This window comes from Chlorocebus sabaeus, chromosome 26 (assembly GCF_047675955.1).
Source record: "Chlorocebus sabaeus isolate Y175 chromosome 26, mChlSab1.0.hap1, whole genome shotgun sequence".
Classification (NCBI taxonomy): Eukaryota; Metazoa; Chordata; class Mammalia; order Primates; family Cercopithecidae; genus Chlorocebus; species Chlorocebus sabaeus.
The window spans coordinates 18526343-18541683 of record NC_132929.1 but is presented as its reverse complement, the minus strand read 5'-3'; the positions used below and the strand labels follow the sequence as shown (position 1 = coordinate 18541683).

At 41.3% G+C, this 15341-nt stretch overlaps 1 protein-coding gene across 4 annotated transcripts in view; it reads right to left on the bottom strand.

Moving 5' to 3' along the window:
- The window catches only part of STARD9 (StAR related lipid transfer domain containing 9), a 151846-nt gene that overhangs the window by 55474 nt on the left and 81031 nt on the right, over positions 1-15341 (bottom strand). For 3 of the 4 annotated variants that reach the window (XM_008016888.3, XM_008016887.3, XM_038009886.2), the window contains exons 10-15: positions 6236-6303; positions 3844-3941; positions 3243-3452; positions 2958-3055; positions 1067-1144; positions 539-610 (exon numbers count right to left, since the gene is read on the bottom strand). In XM_008016888.3, the coding sequence (XP_008015079.3) occupies positions 539-610; positions 1067-1144; positions 2958-3055; positions 3243-3452; positions 3844-3941; positions 6236-6303 (624 nt within the window). The remainder of the gene's footprint in view (positions 1-538; positions 611-1066; positions 1145-2957; positions 3056-3242; positions 3453-3843; positions 3942-6235; positions 6304-15341) is intronic. The other variant, XM_073012084.1, reaches the window with a different exon arrangement.

Below are 15341 nucleotides of genomic sequence, written 5' to 3'. Positions count from 1 at the left end.
CCTTCCAGGGCTAGTTCAAGGTCAGTTCTCTGCCTTCCAGCACCAACATATGATGTCTGCTCTGAAAATCCCAAACCATAATGATTTCTTCCTTCCCTAGATCCTTTTCATCTAAATCACATGGTTCATGAAACACACCATTCTTTAAATGTGTTTCCAACTAGACTGCAAACCATTTGAGGGCAGGGACCTCTCTGTACCTCTTGCAGCATCATGCTGAGAACCTATTTGGTCCTCAAACAATGAATATATCTTGGTTGACTGATTTACAGACAAGAAAACAGTGTCTTCCCCCCAAGCTACTCTCACTATCCAAAGGACTTATGAATCCCTGAGAGAATACAGAAAGTCAGAAAGCCATTAACACTCCCCTAGGCAAACACATCCCCTGGTCAAGGCTTAAAGGAAACAAACATTGTCTTCAAATTAGACAGCTCTTCTCTGCCCTGCCAAGGGAGCAACCCTACCTAGCTCAGGAATAATGGAGGGAGCTCCCAGGGTGATGTAAAGCACTACTGAGTCCACCCAACACACCCACCTTCAACTCATTTTGGAGAACCAGCTCCTTCAGGTTTTCATCCTTTTCATCATTCAATGAACCGAAGTTTCTCTGCACAAAGATAGAGATGTGCTTTGATATTTTCCTGGTCTGAACTTCAGGTAGGTCCCACCCTTACACTTGTGAAGGAAGATAAGGTGCAGATAAAGGAAAGACTTTATCATTAAAATGAGAAATAAATCAGGAACCTATGTATTTGGGCTCATATTGGTACAAAGATGGAAAACAAAAATAAATTTTCCTAGAGGGCCCCATTCTCCGTACCTGCCCACACAGGGCAAGGACCATTCAGGCACAAGACAAGAGATGATAAAGTGAAAAAATGTCCACACCATCTGAAGCTACACCAAGAAATCAGATAAATCTCTGTTTTGTCTTTGCTCCTGTCTCTGCCTCATGAGAGTCAACTGAGAACATGGAATGCAGCAGGGCCCAGACTCCATGGAGAAGAGAGGCTCAGAAGGAGAATTTCACTTAAGTATGGAAAGGTTCTGACTGTCTGCATACCAGTTCAAAGCTCAGCAGCAGGGCTTTCAGTCTTTCAATCTCTTCTCTGAGTTCTCTAATCAGCTTTACGTTTGCATCCTGAAACACAGAGAACTCCATCACCACTGATTGTTATCAAGTCCCACTCAGCTGTGAAATGCTATTTGCAGTTGGCTTGGAAGAGGTAGATTACTCCTTTGGAGTAGGCTCTACAGCGGTCAATCATTCTCAAGTTGTGGACCCAGCACCTGCAGCATCCACTTCATCTAAGAACTTGTTAGAAATGTACACTTTGGCCCACCCCAGACCTACTAAATCAGAAACTCTGAAGGACTGGGGCCCAGCAGTGGTCTAACAAACCCTCCAAGTGATTCTGATACACACTAAAGTTTGAGAATCACTTCCCTAGAGGTCAAGCAGGTAACACAAAAGCTAGGGCATGTATAGGTAGTAGGTGCTAACCTTCCTGTATTGTGACTAAGCCTAATATTGCCTAATTACATTGCCTTTTTAAAACAGTCTACATATGGGTTATATATGTGTGTGTGTATATATACATATATGTATATATGTGTGTATGTATATATATGTATACATATATATATATGTAGTGTGTGTCTGGCCACCACCTATGATCCCTGCTCTGGAACTTCTCACTGAAATTGTGAAGGAACATTTGAAAAATTCTCATTTAGCTTTGAAAAACCAATGAATGGTTTTGTGTGGGCAGAGGAGAAAAACAATAGAGAGAAAAAACATTAAACGATAAACAAAAACCAGTGAATTCCTACACTCTCCTTTTAATATCTAAACAGAGAAGTCACTGCAATTTGCAAAGAGAAAAATGAAACACAGACAACTTGCATTAAAAAACACAGGCATAAGACTGGGCACCTTGGCCCACACCTGTAACCCCAGCACTTTGGGAGGCTGAGGTGGGAGGATCATTTGAGTCCAGGAGTTCGAGACCAGCCTGGGCAATATTGTGGGACCTTGTTTCTACAAAAACTTTTTTAAAAAATTAGCCTAACGTGGTGGCATGCACCTGTGGTCCCAGCTACTCAGGAGGCTGAGGTGGGAGGATCGCTTAAGCCCTGGAAGTTGAAGCTGCAGTGAGCCACAATAGTGCCACTGCACTCCAGCCTGGGCAACAGAGCAAGATCCCTTCTCAAAACAGGGAAACAAATACAAAAACACAGGAATGAATCAACAAAAATTCAAAATAAAAGCAGTAAGCACAAATTTTTAAGTGAACTTTCTTAGAGTGAGCCATTATTGCATCACTGCACTCCAGCCTGGATGACAGAGTGAGACCCTGTCTCTAAAAATAAAATAATAAAATAAAAAATAAATGTTTTTTTTTTTTTTTTGAGACGGAGTCTTGCTCTGTCGCCCAGGCTGGAGTGCAGTGGCCGGATCTCAGCTCACTGCAAGCTCCGCCTCCCGGGTTTACGCCATTCTCCTGCCTCAGCCTCCCAAGTAGCTGGGACTACAGGCGCCTGCCACCTCGCCCGGCTAGTTTTTTGTATTTTTTAGTAGAGACAGGGTTTCACCGGGTTAGCCAGGATGGTCTCAATCTCCTGACCTCGTGATCCACCCGACTCGGCCTCCCAAAGTGCTGGGATAATAAATGACCTTTCTTAGAGCGGTAGTGGTAAACTAAGGAATCTTAAGAGGAATGGCCTTAGAGAAGTATCTAAAATAAGTTATTCATAAAAGGTTACTGAATGAAGGGCAATAGAGATAGGAGAGAAGGAGATCACAGTACAAGAAAGAATTCTACTCCCTCATCATTTGGAGGACAAGTCTGGAAAGTTGAGGGGAGTACAAAGAGAAAGAAATCAACAAGAGAACAAAAAAATGAGAGCTTTGTGTAAACTATACCAGACCAGGACTTCTGAAAAGGTCTCACCTCATTTACTCGTGGCTTGTTGATAATGTTTTTGGCACTGGATGCATATCTCAGTGTGCTCATGGTCTCACTGTAGCTAGTGTGTGCAGGAGACACCGCTGAGGTAGAAGGAGAAAGTTTAAAAACATGCCAGCCCATCCATCCCAGCCCTTATTCACTTGCCTCGATACTACTGCCCGTGCTGTATAAGACCCCTGATAAAATGAGAAACCTGGGTGGCCATGGCCCTTTCTCTGAGATACAGTACCAGTCCCAACACAGATCCAGCTCTGGCATCCCACTCACTGGCAACCATGATGGTTTTAGAGTTGCCTCCAAGGCTGTCCTTCAGCAGCCAGGTCAACACAGAGTCTCGGTATGGGATATAAGACTGCCTTCGGGAGGGTGCCCCTCCACTGCTGGTCCCAGAAGGAGAGCTAAGGATTCCACTGTCACCACCATTGCTGACTGAGCTGTTGAGGCTCTGGCAGCTGCTGAAAACTTGGGAGTTCTGGGCTTAAAAGATGAAAAAAGAAAATGGAAGAAAGAAGGAATTATGAAGCAAATATATTAAAACAAAACAATGGTGGAGAACACAGACTTAACCATCATATTTCCTAATCCCTTTCTGTATACAATAGGGTATTTTAGGGATTCCTAAAGACTTCAGACTTAGGATACGAAATGTTTGAGGCATATAATTTTTTTAGACTCCCCTCTTTTAGAACGGATGGTAGTAAGAGAGCATTCTACTCTAAAACCAAGGACAAATATCAACTTTTATTGCCCCAAACCAGAAGGTGACCTTACCAAAAGGAACCCTGTGTCTACCCTATTGTGACAACATGAAAACATGAGTTACTTTCCAAAGTCTCCCTCCCAGTCCTAGTATCTATCAGCAAAATACCTAAGGTGGAGATGACAATTCCCAGAGTCACAAGGGACTTGTTGATATTGGCTCCTTCAGTAATGCGGTCCTTACAGTAACTGGGGTCTGCTCTTTCACTAAAACACAGTCAATGAGAAACAAAAACAAAAGCAAAAAAGACATTATCTTTATAATATTGTTCAAAAATACTATCCATTATTCTGTATATCATGCTGCAAAAGACTCACATAATAAATTCCTTTCAGAATTCAGTTCCAGAAAAAAATGTTACCATCTTGTAATGAACGGGACTTTTTCTGCTTCTCAGGCAATAAAAATCGAATAACTCTTTAGGTTTCTGTTTTTGACTGTCAGAACACTTTATGCTAAATGTAATGCTCATTTACAATTATGATATTAGCATGACTTTTTGGTATATTCACTTCTCTATTTTTATTGTTTTAAATTCATGTATTTATAGCTTTATGGGATTTGTGTCATTAGCTGACAACAGTTTTGAATTTCCTTTTTAAGTTAATATTAAACGAAATATTAATATTAAGAAAATACTAAAAATTCACACTTCCAATTGGCTAATACTTTCAAACAGCACTCAGCTCTTAAGGGAATACTGTACCATATTAATTACCTGTTTTAAAATAAGAAAATTTGCCTTATTTCATCTTACACTTTCTTTTTTTTTTTTTTTTTTTGAGACGGAGTTTGGCTCTGTCGCCCGGGCTGGAGTGCAGTGGCCGGATCTCAGCTCACTGCAAGCTCCGCCTCCCGGGTTTACGCCATTCTCCTGCCTCAGCCTCCTGAGTAGCTGGGACTACAGGCGCCGCCACCTCGCCCGACTAGTTTTTTGTATTTTTTAGTAGAAACGGGGTTTCACCGTGTTAGCCAGGATGGTCTCGATCTCCTGACCTCGTGATCCGCCCATCTCGGCCTCCCAAAGTGCTGGGATTACAGGCTTGAGCCACCGCGCCCGGCCCTCATCTTACACTTTCTTGTGATCACATTATCCCCCTCAAGACTAACTCTTTCTAAATACATATGTAATTATAATTCATGCTCCCTTCTAATACCTACAAGGCAGTATCGTCTCAACCTTTCAAGATTTTTAAAACTTCTTTTCTTTAGAGATGGGGTTGAGCTATGTTGTTATGTTGCCCAGGCTGGCCTCAAACTCCTGGGCTCAAGTGAACCTCCCACCTCAGCTTCCTGAATAGCTGGGACTATAGATGTGCACCACCAAGTAAAACTTTTTTTTTTTTTTTTTTGAGACGGAGTCTCACTCTGTGCTCAGGCTGGAGTGCAGTGGTGCGATCTTGGCTCACTGCAAGCTCCGCCTCCCAGGTTCACGCCATTCTCCCGCCTCAGCCTTCCGAGTACCTGGGACTACAGGCGCCCGCCACCACGCCTGGCTAATTTTTTTTTTGTATTTTTAGTAGAGACGGGGTTTCACCGTGTTAGCCAGGATGGTCTCGATCTCCTGACCTCATGATCCACCTGCCTCGGCCTCACAAAGTGCTGGGATTACAGGCGTGAGCCACGGCGCCCGGCCTAAAACTTTTATTTTAAAAAAAACTGTATAGAAATCAATATTAAATAAAGAGAAAATAAAATCAATAGTAAATCAAAGAGAAACGGTGTACTAATTCAGTTACCCTCACTGAAAGCAGTGGTTTTTTAATCTTTCCTATACATTAGAATCACCTGGGCAGCTTTAACAATCGCCTGATGCTCGCACTCCCACCAATCTCACTAATAATCTGATGTATCTAATCTGAGGTATAGGTATGGGGAGTTTTAAAAGGTCCTCAGGTGGCCAGGTGCAGTGGCTCACGCTTGTAATCCCAGCACTTTGGGAGACTGAGGCAGATAAATCACCCAAGGACAGGAGTACAAGGCCAGTCTGGGCAACATAATGGGATGTTGTCTCTACAAAAAAAAAAAAAGAAAAGCCAGATGTGGTGTCACGTGCCTGTAGTCCCAGCTACTCCAGAGGCTGAGGCAGGAGGGTCACTTGAGCCCAGTAGTTCAGGGTTACAATGAGCCATGATCATACCACCGCACTCCGGCCTGGAGCCTGGGCAACAGAGTAAGACTGTCTCAAAAAAGAAAAGGTTCTCAGGTGATTGATTTAACGTGCAACCAAGATTGAGAATCCCTAATGTACAGGAACTTTTCAGCCCCCAGAAAATAACTTCTTAACCTAGCATTCGAAGAGCTTCTTTTGTAATATTCTCAGGATGACTGAAATGTGAAAAAGATTGGAGTTTTATATATTTTTATAAAATATAAAAGTAGTTATATATTTTTATATATATAAAAGTAGTTATATATTTAACTTTTTAAGAAAGAGCTTATTCCCTGTAAAACAGGCAAGAACTAGAGTAATTCCCCTTAGCTTTGAAATCCTAATTACCTGCCTGCTAGGTCCACAAGGTTGATCTTGCTAGCCATTTCAGAAGGGAGGTTGTTCTCCAGGATTGCCTAGAGGAGAAAGCACATTTAAAGCCTGTCATTTGGAACGATTTGTATTGTTTTCCCCTTAGATGTTCTTCTAACCAAGGTGATATTTTGGATTTTTATCCAATTCACTCAACAAATCTGTATTCTAATATGATGCAAACCAGATGAGCTCTCAATATCTGACAGATAAAATCAATAGGGCCCTGGATCATCACTTTAAAAACAAAACAAAACAAAAACACCAGCAGAACTTACAGACTAAGCAAACTTCCATGAAGCTCACTGAGCATAACTTTCAGGGGCATCAGGAATTTCAGTACAATTTACCACGCAAATGCTCAACTCCCTCCCAGGGGGCTCTGACTCTTACTAGCAGAGAGCCACAGCATGTGGGTGGCCTCTGATGGCCTCTTGCTAACCTCAGTCATAGCATCTTGCCAGGGCAGAAACTCTGCCCTATAAGTTCTATTCAGTGGCATCCAGCCCCCAAGAAGAAACTACTCTGACCCCCACCTTGATTCAATGTGGATTTTGTTACTTTGTTTTAGAAATTAATTTTTGGGATTTTTTTTTTTTTTGAGAGAGTTTTGCTCTTGTTACCCAGGCTGGAGTGCAATGGCACGATCTCAGCTCACTGCAACTTCTGCCTCTCAGGTTTAATTGATTCTCCTGCCTCAGCCTCCCAAGTAGCTGAGATTAGAGGCATGCACCACCAGGCCCGGCTAATTTTGTATTTTTAGCAGAGACACGGGTTCACCATGTTAGCCAGGCTGGTCTCAAACTCCTGACCTCAGGTGATCTGCCTGCCTCGGCCTCCCAAAGTGTTGAGATTACAGGCATGAGCCACCGCACCGACCAGAAATTGTTAACGTTATACATCATCAACCGAATGTAGTTTAAAACATTTCAAATAATCCCCAAATTCCTCAGGTCTTTGCAATCAATCTCTGTCCCCATCCCCAGCTTGAAGCAATCACTTAACTTTCTATGTCTGAAAGTCTGCCTTTTCAGAGTGTTTCATATAAATAGAATCATACAATGTCTGGCTCTTTTCACTGTACATAATTGTTTTGAGATTCATCTGTTAAGGCATGCATCAATAGTTTATTCATTTTTACTGCCATTATTCCACTGTGTGGATTACCATAGTTATCCATTTGCCTTTTGATAGATGTGTGGGTTGTTTCCATTTGGGGGTAATTACAAATAACAGTTATGGATATTTGTGTACATCTTTTTGTGGACATTTCTCTTGGATAAACACCTAGGAGTAGAATTGCTGGGTCATATGGTAGTTATATATTTAACTTTTTAAGAAACTGCTAGGCTGGGCACGATGACTCACGGCTGTATTTCCAGCACTTTGGGAGGCGGAGGTGGGTGGATCACGAGGTCAGGAGATTGAGACCATCCTGACAAACATGGTGAAACCCCGATCTCTACTACAAATACAAAAATTAGCCCAGCATGGTGGCAGGCGCCTGTAGTCCCAGCTACTCAGGAGGCTGAGGCAGGAGAATTGCTTGAACCCGGGAGGCGGAGGTTGCAATGAGCCAAGATCGTGCCACTGAACTCCAGCCTGTGTGATACAGCGAGACTCCATCTCAAAAAAAAACAAAAAAACAAAAAAACAAACAAACAAAAAAAACCTGCTAAACTGTTTTCCAAAGTTGTTACACCATTTACATTCCCACCAGTAGAGCAGTGTATGAAAACTCCTGCTCCTACGCAACTTGCTGATACTTAGCATTTTAGCCACGTTAAAAGGTGGGTAGTGGTATCTCGTTTGGTTCTAATTTGTGTTTCCCTAATGAATAAGGATGTTGAGAATTTTTGCAAGTACTTAATTGTCACTAGCATATTTTGTTTTGTGAAATGTCAGTTCAAAATTTTTGCCATTGTTTTGAGTTGTTTTCTTATGGTGTTTAGAGTTCTTCATATATTCTGGATATAATTCTTTCATCGGATGTATGTTTAGCAAAGTTCTACCTATCTGTTGCCTTTTTTTTTTTTTTTTTTGAGAGGGAGACTTGCTCTTTCACCCAGCTGGGGTGCAGTGGCACGATCTCGGCTCACTGCAACCTCCACCTGCTGGGTTCAAGCAATTCTCCTCCTCAGCCTCCCAAGTAGCTGGGATTACAGGTGCATGCCACCAAGCCTGGCTAATTTTTGTATTTTTAGTAGAGACACGGTTTTCACCATCTTAGCCAGGCTGGTCTCAAACTCCTGACCTCAAGTGATCCACCCGCCTCAGCCTCACAAAGTTTTGGGATTACAGGCATGAACTACTGCACCTGGCCTGCATTTCTTTTTATTCTCCTAACAGTGTCTTTAAGAGAGAAAAAAGGGGCCAGGCACGGTGGTTTATGCCTGTAATCCCAGGACTTTGGGAGGCAGAGGCAAGCTGGATTGCTTGAGGTCAGGAGTTCGAGACCAGCCTGGCCAACATGGTGAAACCCCGTCTCTACTAAAAATACAAAAATTAGCCAGGCACGGTAATGCGTGCCTGTAATCCCAGCTACTTAGGTGGCTGAGGCAGGAGAATTACTTGAATCCGGGAGGTGGAGGTTGCAATGAGTCAAGATCATGCCACTGTGCTCCAGCCTGGGAGACAGAGCAAGACTCAGTATCATTATTTAAAAAAAAAAAAAAAAAAAAAAAAGTGCAAAAGGCCAGGCGTGGTGGGTCATGCCTGTAATCCCAGCATTCTGGGAGGCTGAGGCAGGCGGATCACTTGAGCCTAGGGATTTAAGACCAGCCTGGGCAATATAACAAGATCTTGTCTCTACAAAAAAAAATTTAAAAAGTTATTTTGTACACTGTAAGTGTACACACACACACACACACACGTGTAAGTCCCAGCTACTTCGGAGGCTGAGGTGGGAGGATCGCTTGAGCCCGGGAGGTTGAGGCTGCAGTGAGCCACGACTGTGCCACTGCACTCTAGCCTGGGTGACAGAGTGTGACCCTGTCTCAAAAAAAAATTATAAAAGTGCAAAAGTTTGAAATTTTGATTAACTCCAAATTTCAATTTGTACTTTTGTTCAATTTGTGTTTTCAGTGCCATATCTATAAAACCTTTGCCTAATCAAAAATCACAAAGGTTCTCCTAAGTTATCTTCTAAAGTTTAATAGTTTCAGGTTTCCCACTTAGATCTATGATTCAATTAACTTTTCGATAAAGTGCAAAATATAGATCAAAGTTTTTTTTCATATAGACATCCAATTGGTCTCCCATCGCTTGCTGAAAAGATATTTTCTCCACTGAATCGCCTTTGCAACTTTATTAAAAATCAGTTGCCTATATACGTATGAGTCTATTTTGGACTCTATTCTGTTCCCGTAATCTATTTATCTTAACTCTACCACCACACTATCTTGGTTACTTTAGCTTTAGGAAGCATAGGGTTTATCTCAGAGAATGCTTCATGTGCACTTGAAAATATGTGTATTCTGTGATGTTGAATGAAGTGTTCTGAAAATGTCAGTTAGGTCACATAGTTTGATAATAATGTTGCTCAAATCTTCTATTTCCTCACTGATTTCTGTTTCGTTATCTACCTACTACTGGAAATTAGGTACCAAAATATCCAACCATTGTTGAACTGTCTATTTTAATCTTTCAATTCCATCAGGTTTTTCATGTATTTTGAGGTTTGGTTGTTCAGAGTGCATACATTTATAAATGTTATATTTCTTCAGTGTACTGACTGACCCTTTGTCATTATGAAATATTCCTGTCTCTAGTATTTGTCTTAAAACCAATTTTTTTTTTTTTTTTTTTTTAAGACAGAATCTTGCTCTTGTTGCCCAGGCTGGAGTGCGATGGTGCAATCTCAGCTCACTGCAACTTCTGCCTCCTGGATTCAAGTGATTCTCCTGCCTCAGCCTTCCAAGTAGCTGGGACCACATGCTTGGCTTTTTTTTTTTTTTTTTTTTTTTTTTTTTTGTATTTTTAGTAGAGACGGGGTTTCACCATGTTGGCCAGGCTGGTTTCAAACTCCTGACCTCAGGCGATCCATCCACCTCAACTTCCCAAAGTGCTGAGATTACAGGCTTGAGCCACCACGCCCAGCCTTAAAACCTGTTTTTGCCGGGCGCGGTGGCTCAAGCCTGTAATCCCAGCACTTTGGGAGGCCGAGACGGGCGGATCACGAGGTCAAGAGATCGAGACCATCCTGGTTAACACGGTGAAACCCCGTCTCTACTAAAAAATACAAAAAAAACTAGCCGGGCGAGGTGGCGGGCGCCTGTAGTCCCAGCTACTCGGGAGGCTGAGGCAGGAGAATGGCGTGAACCCGGGAGGCGGAGCTTGCAGTGAGCTGAGATCCGGCCACTCCAGCCTGGGCGACAGAGCTACACTCCGCCTCAAAAAAAAAAAAAAAAAAAAAAACTGTTTTTTTTTGCCTGACATTAAAATACCACTCCTGTTCTCTTATGCTTACTTTTTAAAATTTTTCAATAGGTTTTGGAGGAAGAGATGGTGTCTGGTTACATGAATAAATTATTTAGTGGTGATTTCTGAGATTTTGGTGCACCCATCACTCAAACAGTGTACCCTGTACCCAAGGTGTAGTCTTTTATCCCTTACCTCCCTTTCCCACAAGTCCCCAAAGTCCATTCTTATCATTCATATACAGTTGCGTCCTTATGCCTACGTGTCCTTATGCTTTTGTATCATCCTATGCCTTTGTGTCCTCATAGCTTAGCTCCCACTTATGAGTGAGAAGATATGTTTGGTTTTCCATTCCTGAGGTACTTAACAGAATAATGGTCTCCAATTCCATCCAGGTTGCTGCAAATGCCATTATTTCATGCCTTCTTATGGCTGAGTAGTATTCCACAGTATACATATACCACATTTTCTTTATCCACTCATTGACTGATGGACATTTGGGCTGGTTCTATATTTTTGCAAATGTGAATTGTGCTGCTAAAACATGCATGTGCAAGTATCTTTTTCATATAATGACTTCTTTTCCTCTGGGTAAATCTACTTGTTTTTTTGTTTTTTTTTTTTTTGTTTTTTTTTTTGAGACGGAGTCTCGCTCTGTCGCCCAGGCTGGAGTGCTGTGGCCGGATCTCAGCTCACTGCAAGCTCCGCCTCCCAGGTTTACGCCATTCTCCTGCCTCAGTCTCCCGAGTAGCTGGGACTACAGGCGCCCGGCACCTCGCCTGGCTAGTTTTTTGTATTTTTTAGTAGAGACGGGGTTTCACCGTGCTAGCCAGGATGGTCTCGATCTCCTGACCTCGTGATCCGCCCGTCTCGGCCTCCCAAAGTGCTGGGATTACAGGCTTGAGCCACCGCGCCCGGGTCTACTTGTAGTTCTTTAAGGAATCTCCGCACTGTTTTCCATAACGGTGGTACTAGTTTATATTCCCACCAACAGTGTAAAAGCGTTCCCTTTTCACCATATCCACGCCAACATCTTTTTTTTTTTTTTTTTTTTTTGAGACGGCTGGAGTGTAGTGGCGTGATCTTGTCTCACTGCAACCTCTGCCTCCCAGGTTCAAGCAATTCTCTGGCCTCAGCCTCATGAGTAGCTGGGACTGCAGAAGCGTGACACCACACACAGCTAATTTTTGTATTTTTAGTAGATACAGCATTTCACCACGTTGGCCAGGCTGGTCTCGAATGCCTGACCTCAGGTGATCCACCTGGCTCAGCCTCCCAAAGTGCTGGGATTACAGGCATGAGCCACCGACCCAGCCTCTTTTTTGATTTTTTGATTATGGTCATTCTTGCAGGAGTAAGGTGGTATTGCATTGTGGTTTTGATTTGCATTTCCCTGATAATCAGTGACATTGAGCATTTTTTTTCCCTATGTTTGTTGTCATTTGTGTATCTTCTTTTGAGAACTGTTTATTCACGTCCTTAGCCCACTTTTTGATGGGACTGTTTTCTTCTTGCTGATTTGAGTCCCTTGTAGATTCTGGATATTAGTCCTTCGTAGGATGCATAGATTGCAAAGATTTTCTCCCATTCTGTGGGCTGTTTACTCTGCCGACTACTTCTTTTGCTGTGCAGAAGATTTTTGTTTTATTTAAGTCCCATCTATTTATCTTTGTTTTTGTTGCATTTGCTTTTGGATTCTTGCTCATGAAGTCTTTGCCTAAGCCAATGTCTAGAAGGATTTTTCCAATGTTATCTTCTAGAATTTTTATGGTTTTAGATCTTGTATTTGTCTTTGATCCATCTTGAGTTGATTTTTGTATAATGTGAGAGATGAGGATCCAGTGTCATTCCCCTACATGTGGCTTGCCAACTATCCTAGCAACATTTGTTGAATAGGGTGTCCTTCCCCCACTTTACATTTTTGTTTGCTTTGTCAAAGATTAGTTGACTGTAAGTATTTGGCTTTATTTCTGCATTTTATATTCTGTTCCATTGGTCTATATGCCTGTTTTTGTCCCAGTATCATGCTGTTTTGGTAACTATTGGCCTTCTAGTATACTTTGAAGTTGGGTAATGTAATGCATCCAGATTTGGTTTTGTTGTTGTTTTTGAAACGAAGTCTCACTCTGTTGCCCAGGCTGGAGTGCAGCGGCGTGATCTCGGCTCACTGCAACCTCTGCGTCTCAGGTTCAATAGATTCTCCTGCCTCAGCCACCCGAGTAGCTGGGATTACAGGTGCCCACCATCACGCCCAGCTAATTTTTTCTATTTTTAGTAGAGGGGGGTTTCACCATGTTGGCCAGGCTGGTCTCAAACTCCTGACCTCAAGTGATCCACCTGCCTTGGCCTCCCAAAGTGCTGGGAATACAGGCATGAGCCACTGTGCCTGGCCCAGATTTGTTCTTTTTGCTTAGTCTTGCTTTGACTATGTGGGCTCTTTTTTGGTTCCATATGAATTTTAGGACTGTCTTTTCTAGTTCTGTGAAGAACAATGGTGGTATTTTGATGGGGATTGCATTGAATTTGTAGACTGCTTTAGGCAGTATGGTCATTTTCACAATACTGATTCTATCCATCCATGAGCATAAGATATGTTTTCATTTGTTTGTGTCATCTATGATTTCTTTCAGCAATGTTTTGTAGTTCTCCTTGTAGAGGTCTGTCACCTCCTCGGTTAAGTATATTCCTTTGTTTTTTTTTTTTTTTTTTTTTTGCAGCTATTGTAAAAAATGTTGAGTTCTTGATTTGATTCTCAGCTTGCTTGCTGTTGGTATACAGCAGGGCTACTGATTTATGTGCATTAATTTTGTATCTTGAAACTTTGCTGAATTCATTTACCAGTTCCAGGAGCTCTTTGGATAAATATTTAGAGTTTTCTAGATATACAATCATGTTGTCAGCAAATAGCAACAGTTTGACTTCCTCTTTACTGATCTGGATGCCCTTTCTCTTGTCTCATTACTCTGGCTAGGACTTACGGTTACTATTTTTATGGTATATCTTTTCCCATTCTTTTACTTTCAACCTATGTCTGTGGTTCTAAGGTGTGTTTCTTATAGACAGCATACAGTTGGGTCTTGCTTTTATGCTATTTGAAAATTTGTACCTTAGGCAATTCACACTTAATGTATTTAATAATTATTGATGTGCTCAGAACCATCCATGTCTGATTTTTCTTTTTTCTATGTCTCATACCTCCTTTGTTCCTGCTCTTCCTCCACTGCCTTTAACTGTTAAGTATTTTTATTAATATGTACCATTTTAATTTCTGTTGTTTTTGCCCAGAGGCGGCAGAGGAAATGCTGATTTTTAAAATTATATTTTTGAGCTATTTTCTTAGTAGTTGCTCTCCAGATTACAATACATATCTTTATGATCTACTTCAAAGTAATACTAACTTAATTCCTGTAAAATATAGAAACTCTACTTAAATATATATTTCACTTCCCTTGTGCTGTTATTTTCATATATGACAATGTACAAAAACGCATTGTTATAATTGTGGTTTTACATCATCTTATTCTTTTATTGATATTAGGAGAAGAAAAGAGAAAGAATGTAGATTTTTTTTATATTTACTCACACATTTACCATTCCCAGATATTTCATTGTCTCCTACAGATTTAAGATAATTTCTAATATCACTTTCTTTCAGCCTAGAAGATTTCATTTAGTTTTCTTGTCAGGTAAGTCTGCTGCCAAAAAATTCTTTTTTTTTTTTTTCCCCCAATCTGAGAATGTTCTTATTGACAGTTTTTTACATTCTCTCAGCACCCTGCCTTCTAGGGTTCAATGCTTCTGATGAGAAGTCAGCCATTCATCATGTAATTGTTCTCCTGTATGAGTCACTTTTCTCTAGCTGTTTTTAAGATTTTCTCTTTGTCTTTCAACAGTTTAAATATGATGTGTCTAGGTGTGGATCTCTTTGTGTTTATTTTACTTGGAGTCCTTTGAGCTTCTTAGATCTCTAAATGATTTTCACAAACTTAGGAAGTTTTTGGTCATTGTTTTATTTTGGGTGTGGTGCTCCTCACTTTGTTACATTCCTTTAATCTATTTTCAGACCACAGAAAGGATTTTCTCCAGCTTTATAGTTGCTTTCTGGGGATATGACTTGACCTCCTCATTCCATCATAATGGAAGTGAATCTTCTAATATTTCATTTTAATGTTTATTTTCTTTTCAACCTTTTGTTTTAAATGTCCATGCTGATCACACAGATGTGAAAGTGTTGTAAAATGTTAAAAATAAATACAAGCAGAAGATATTTTGATTAGTCTTTATAAAATGCTTCTACTCATTCTGGGTATACAACTTAATGGATTGTGTGTAAATCCGGTTTACAATATTAGGTTCTATCACAGGACCTATAAATGTGAGAGTAGGAGAAAAGGAAAAGAAATAGGGCCGGGGGCGGTGGCTCACATCTGTAATTCCAGCACTTAGGCAGGCCGACTCAGGTGGATAATTTGAGGTCAGGAGTTTGAGATCAGTCTGGCCAACATGGTGAAACCCCATCTCTACTAAAAATACAAAAAAAATTAGCTGGGCGTGGTGGTGCGTGCCTATAATCCCAGCTACTCATGAGGCTGAGGCAGGAGAATCGCTTGAGCCTGGGAGGCAGAGGTTGTGGTGAGCCAAGATTACACCACTGCACTCCAGT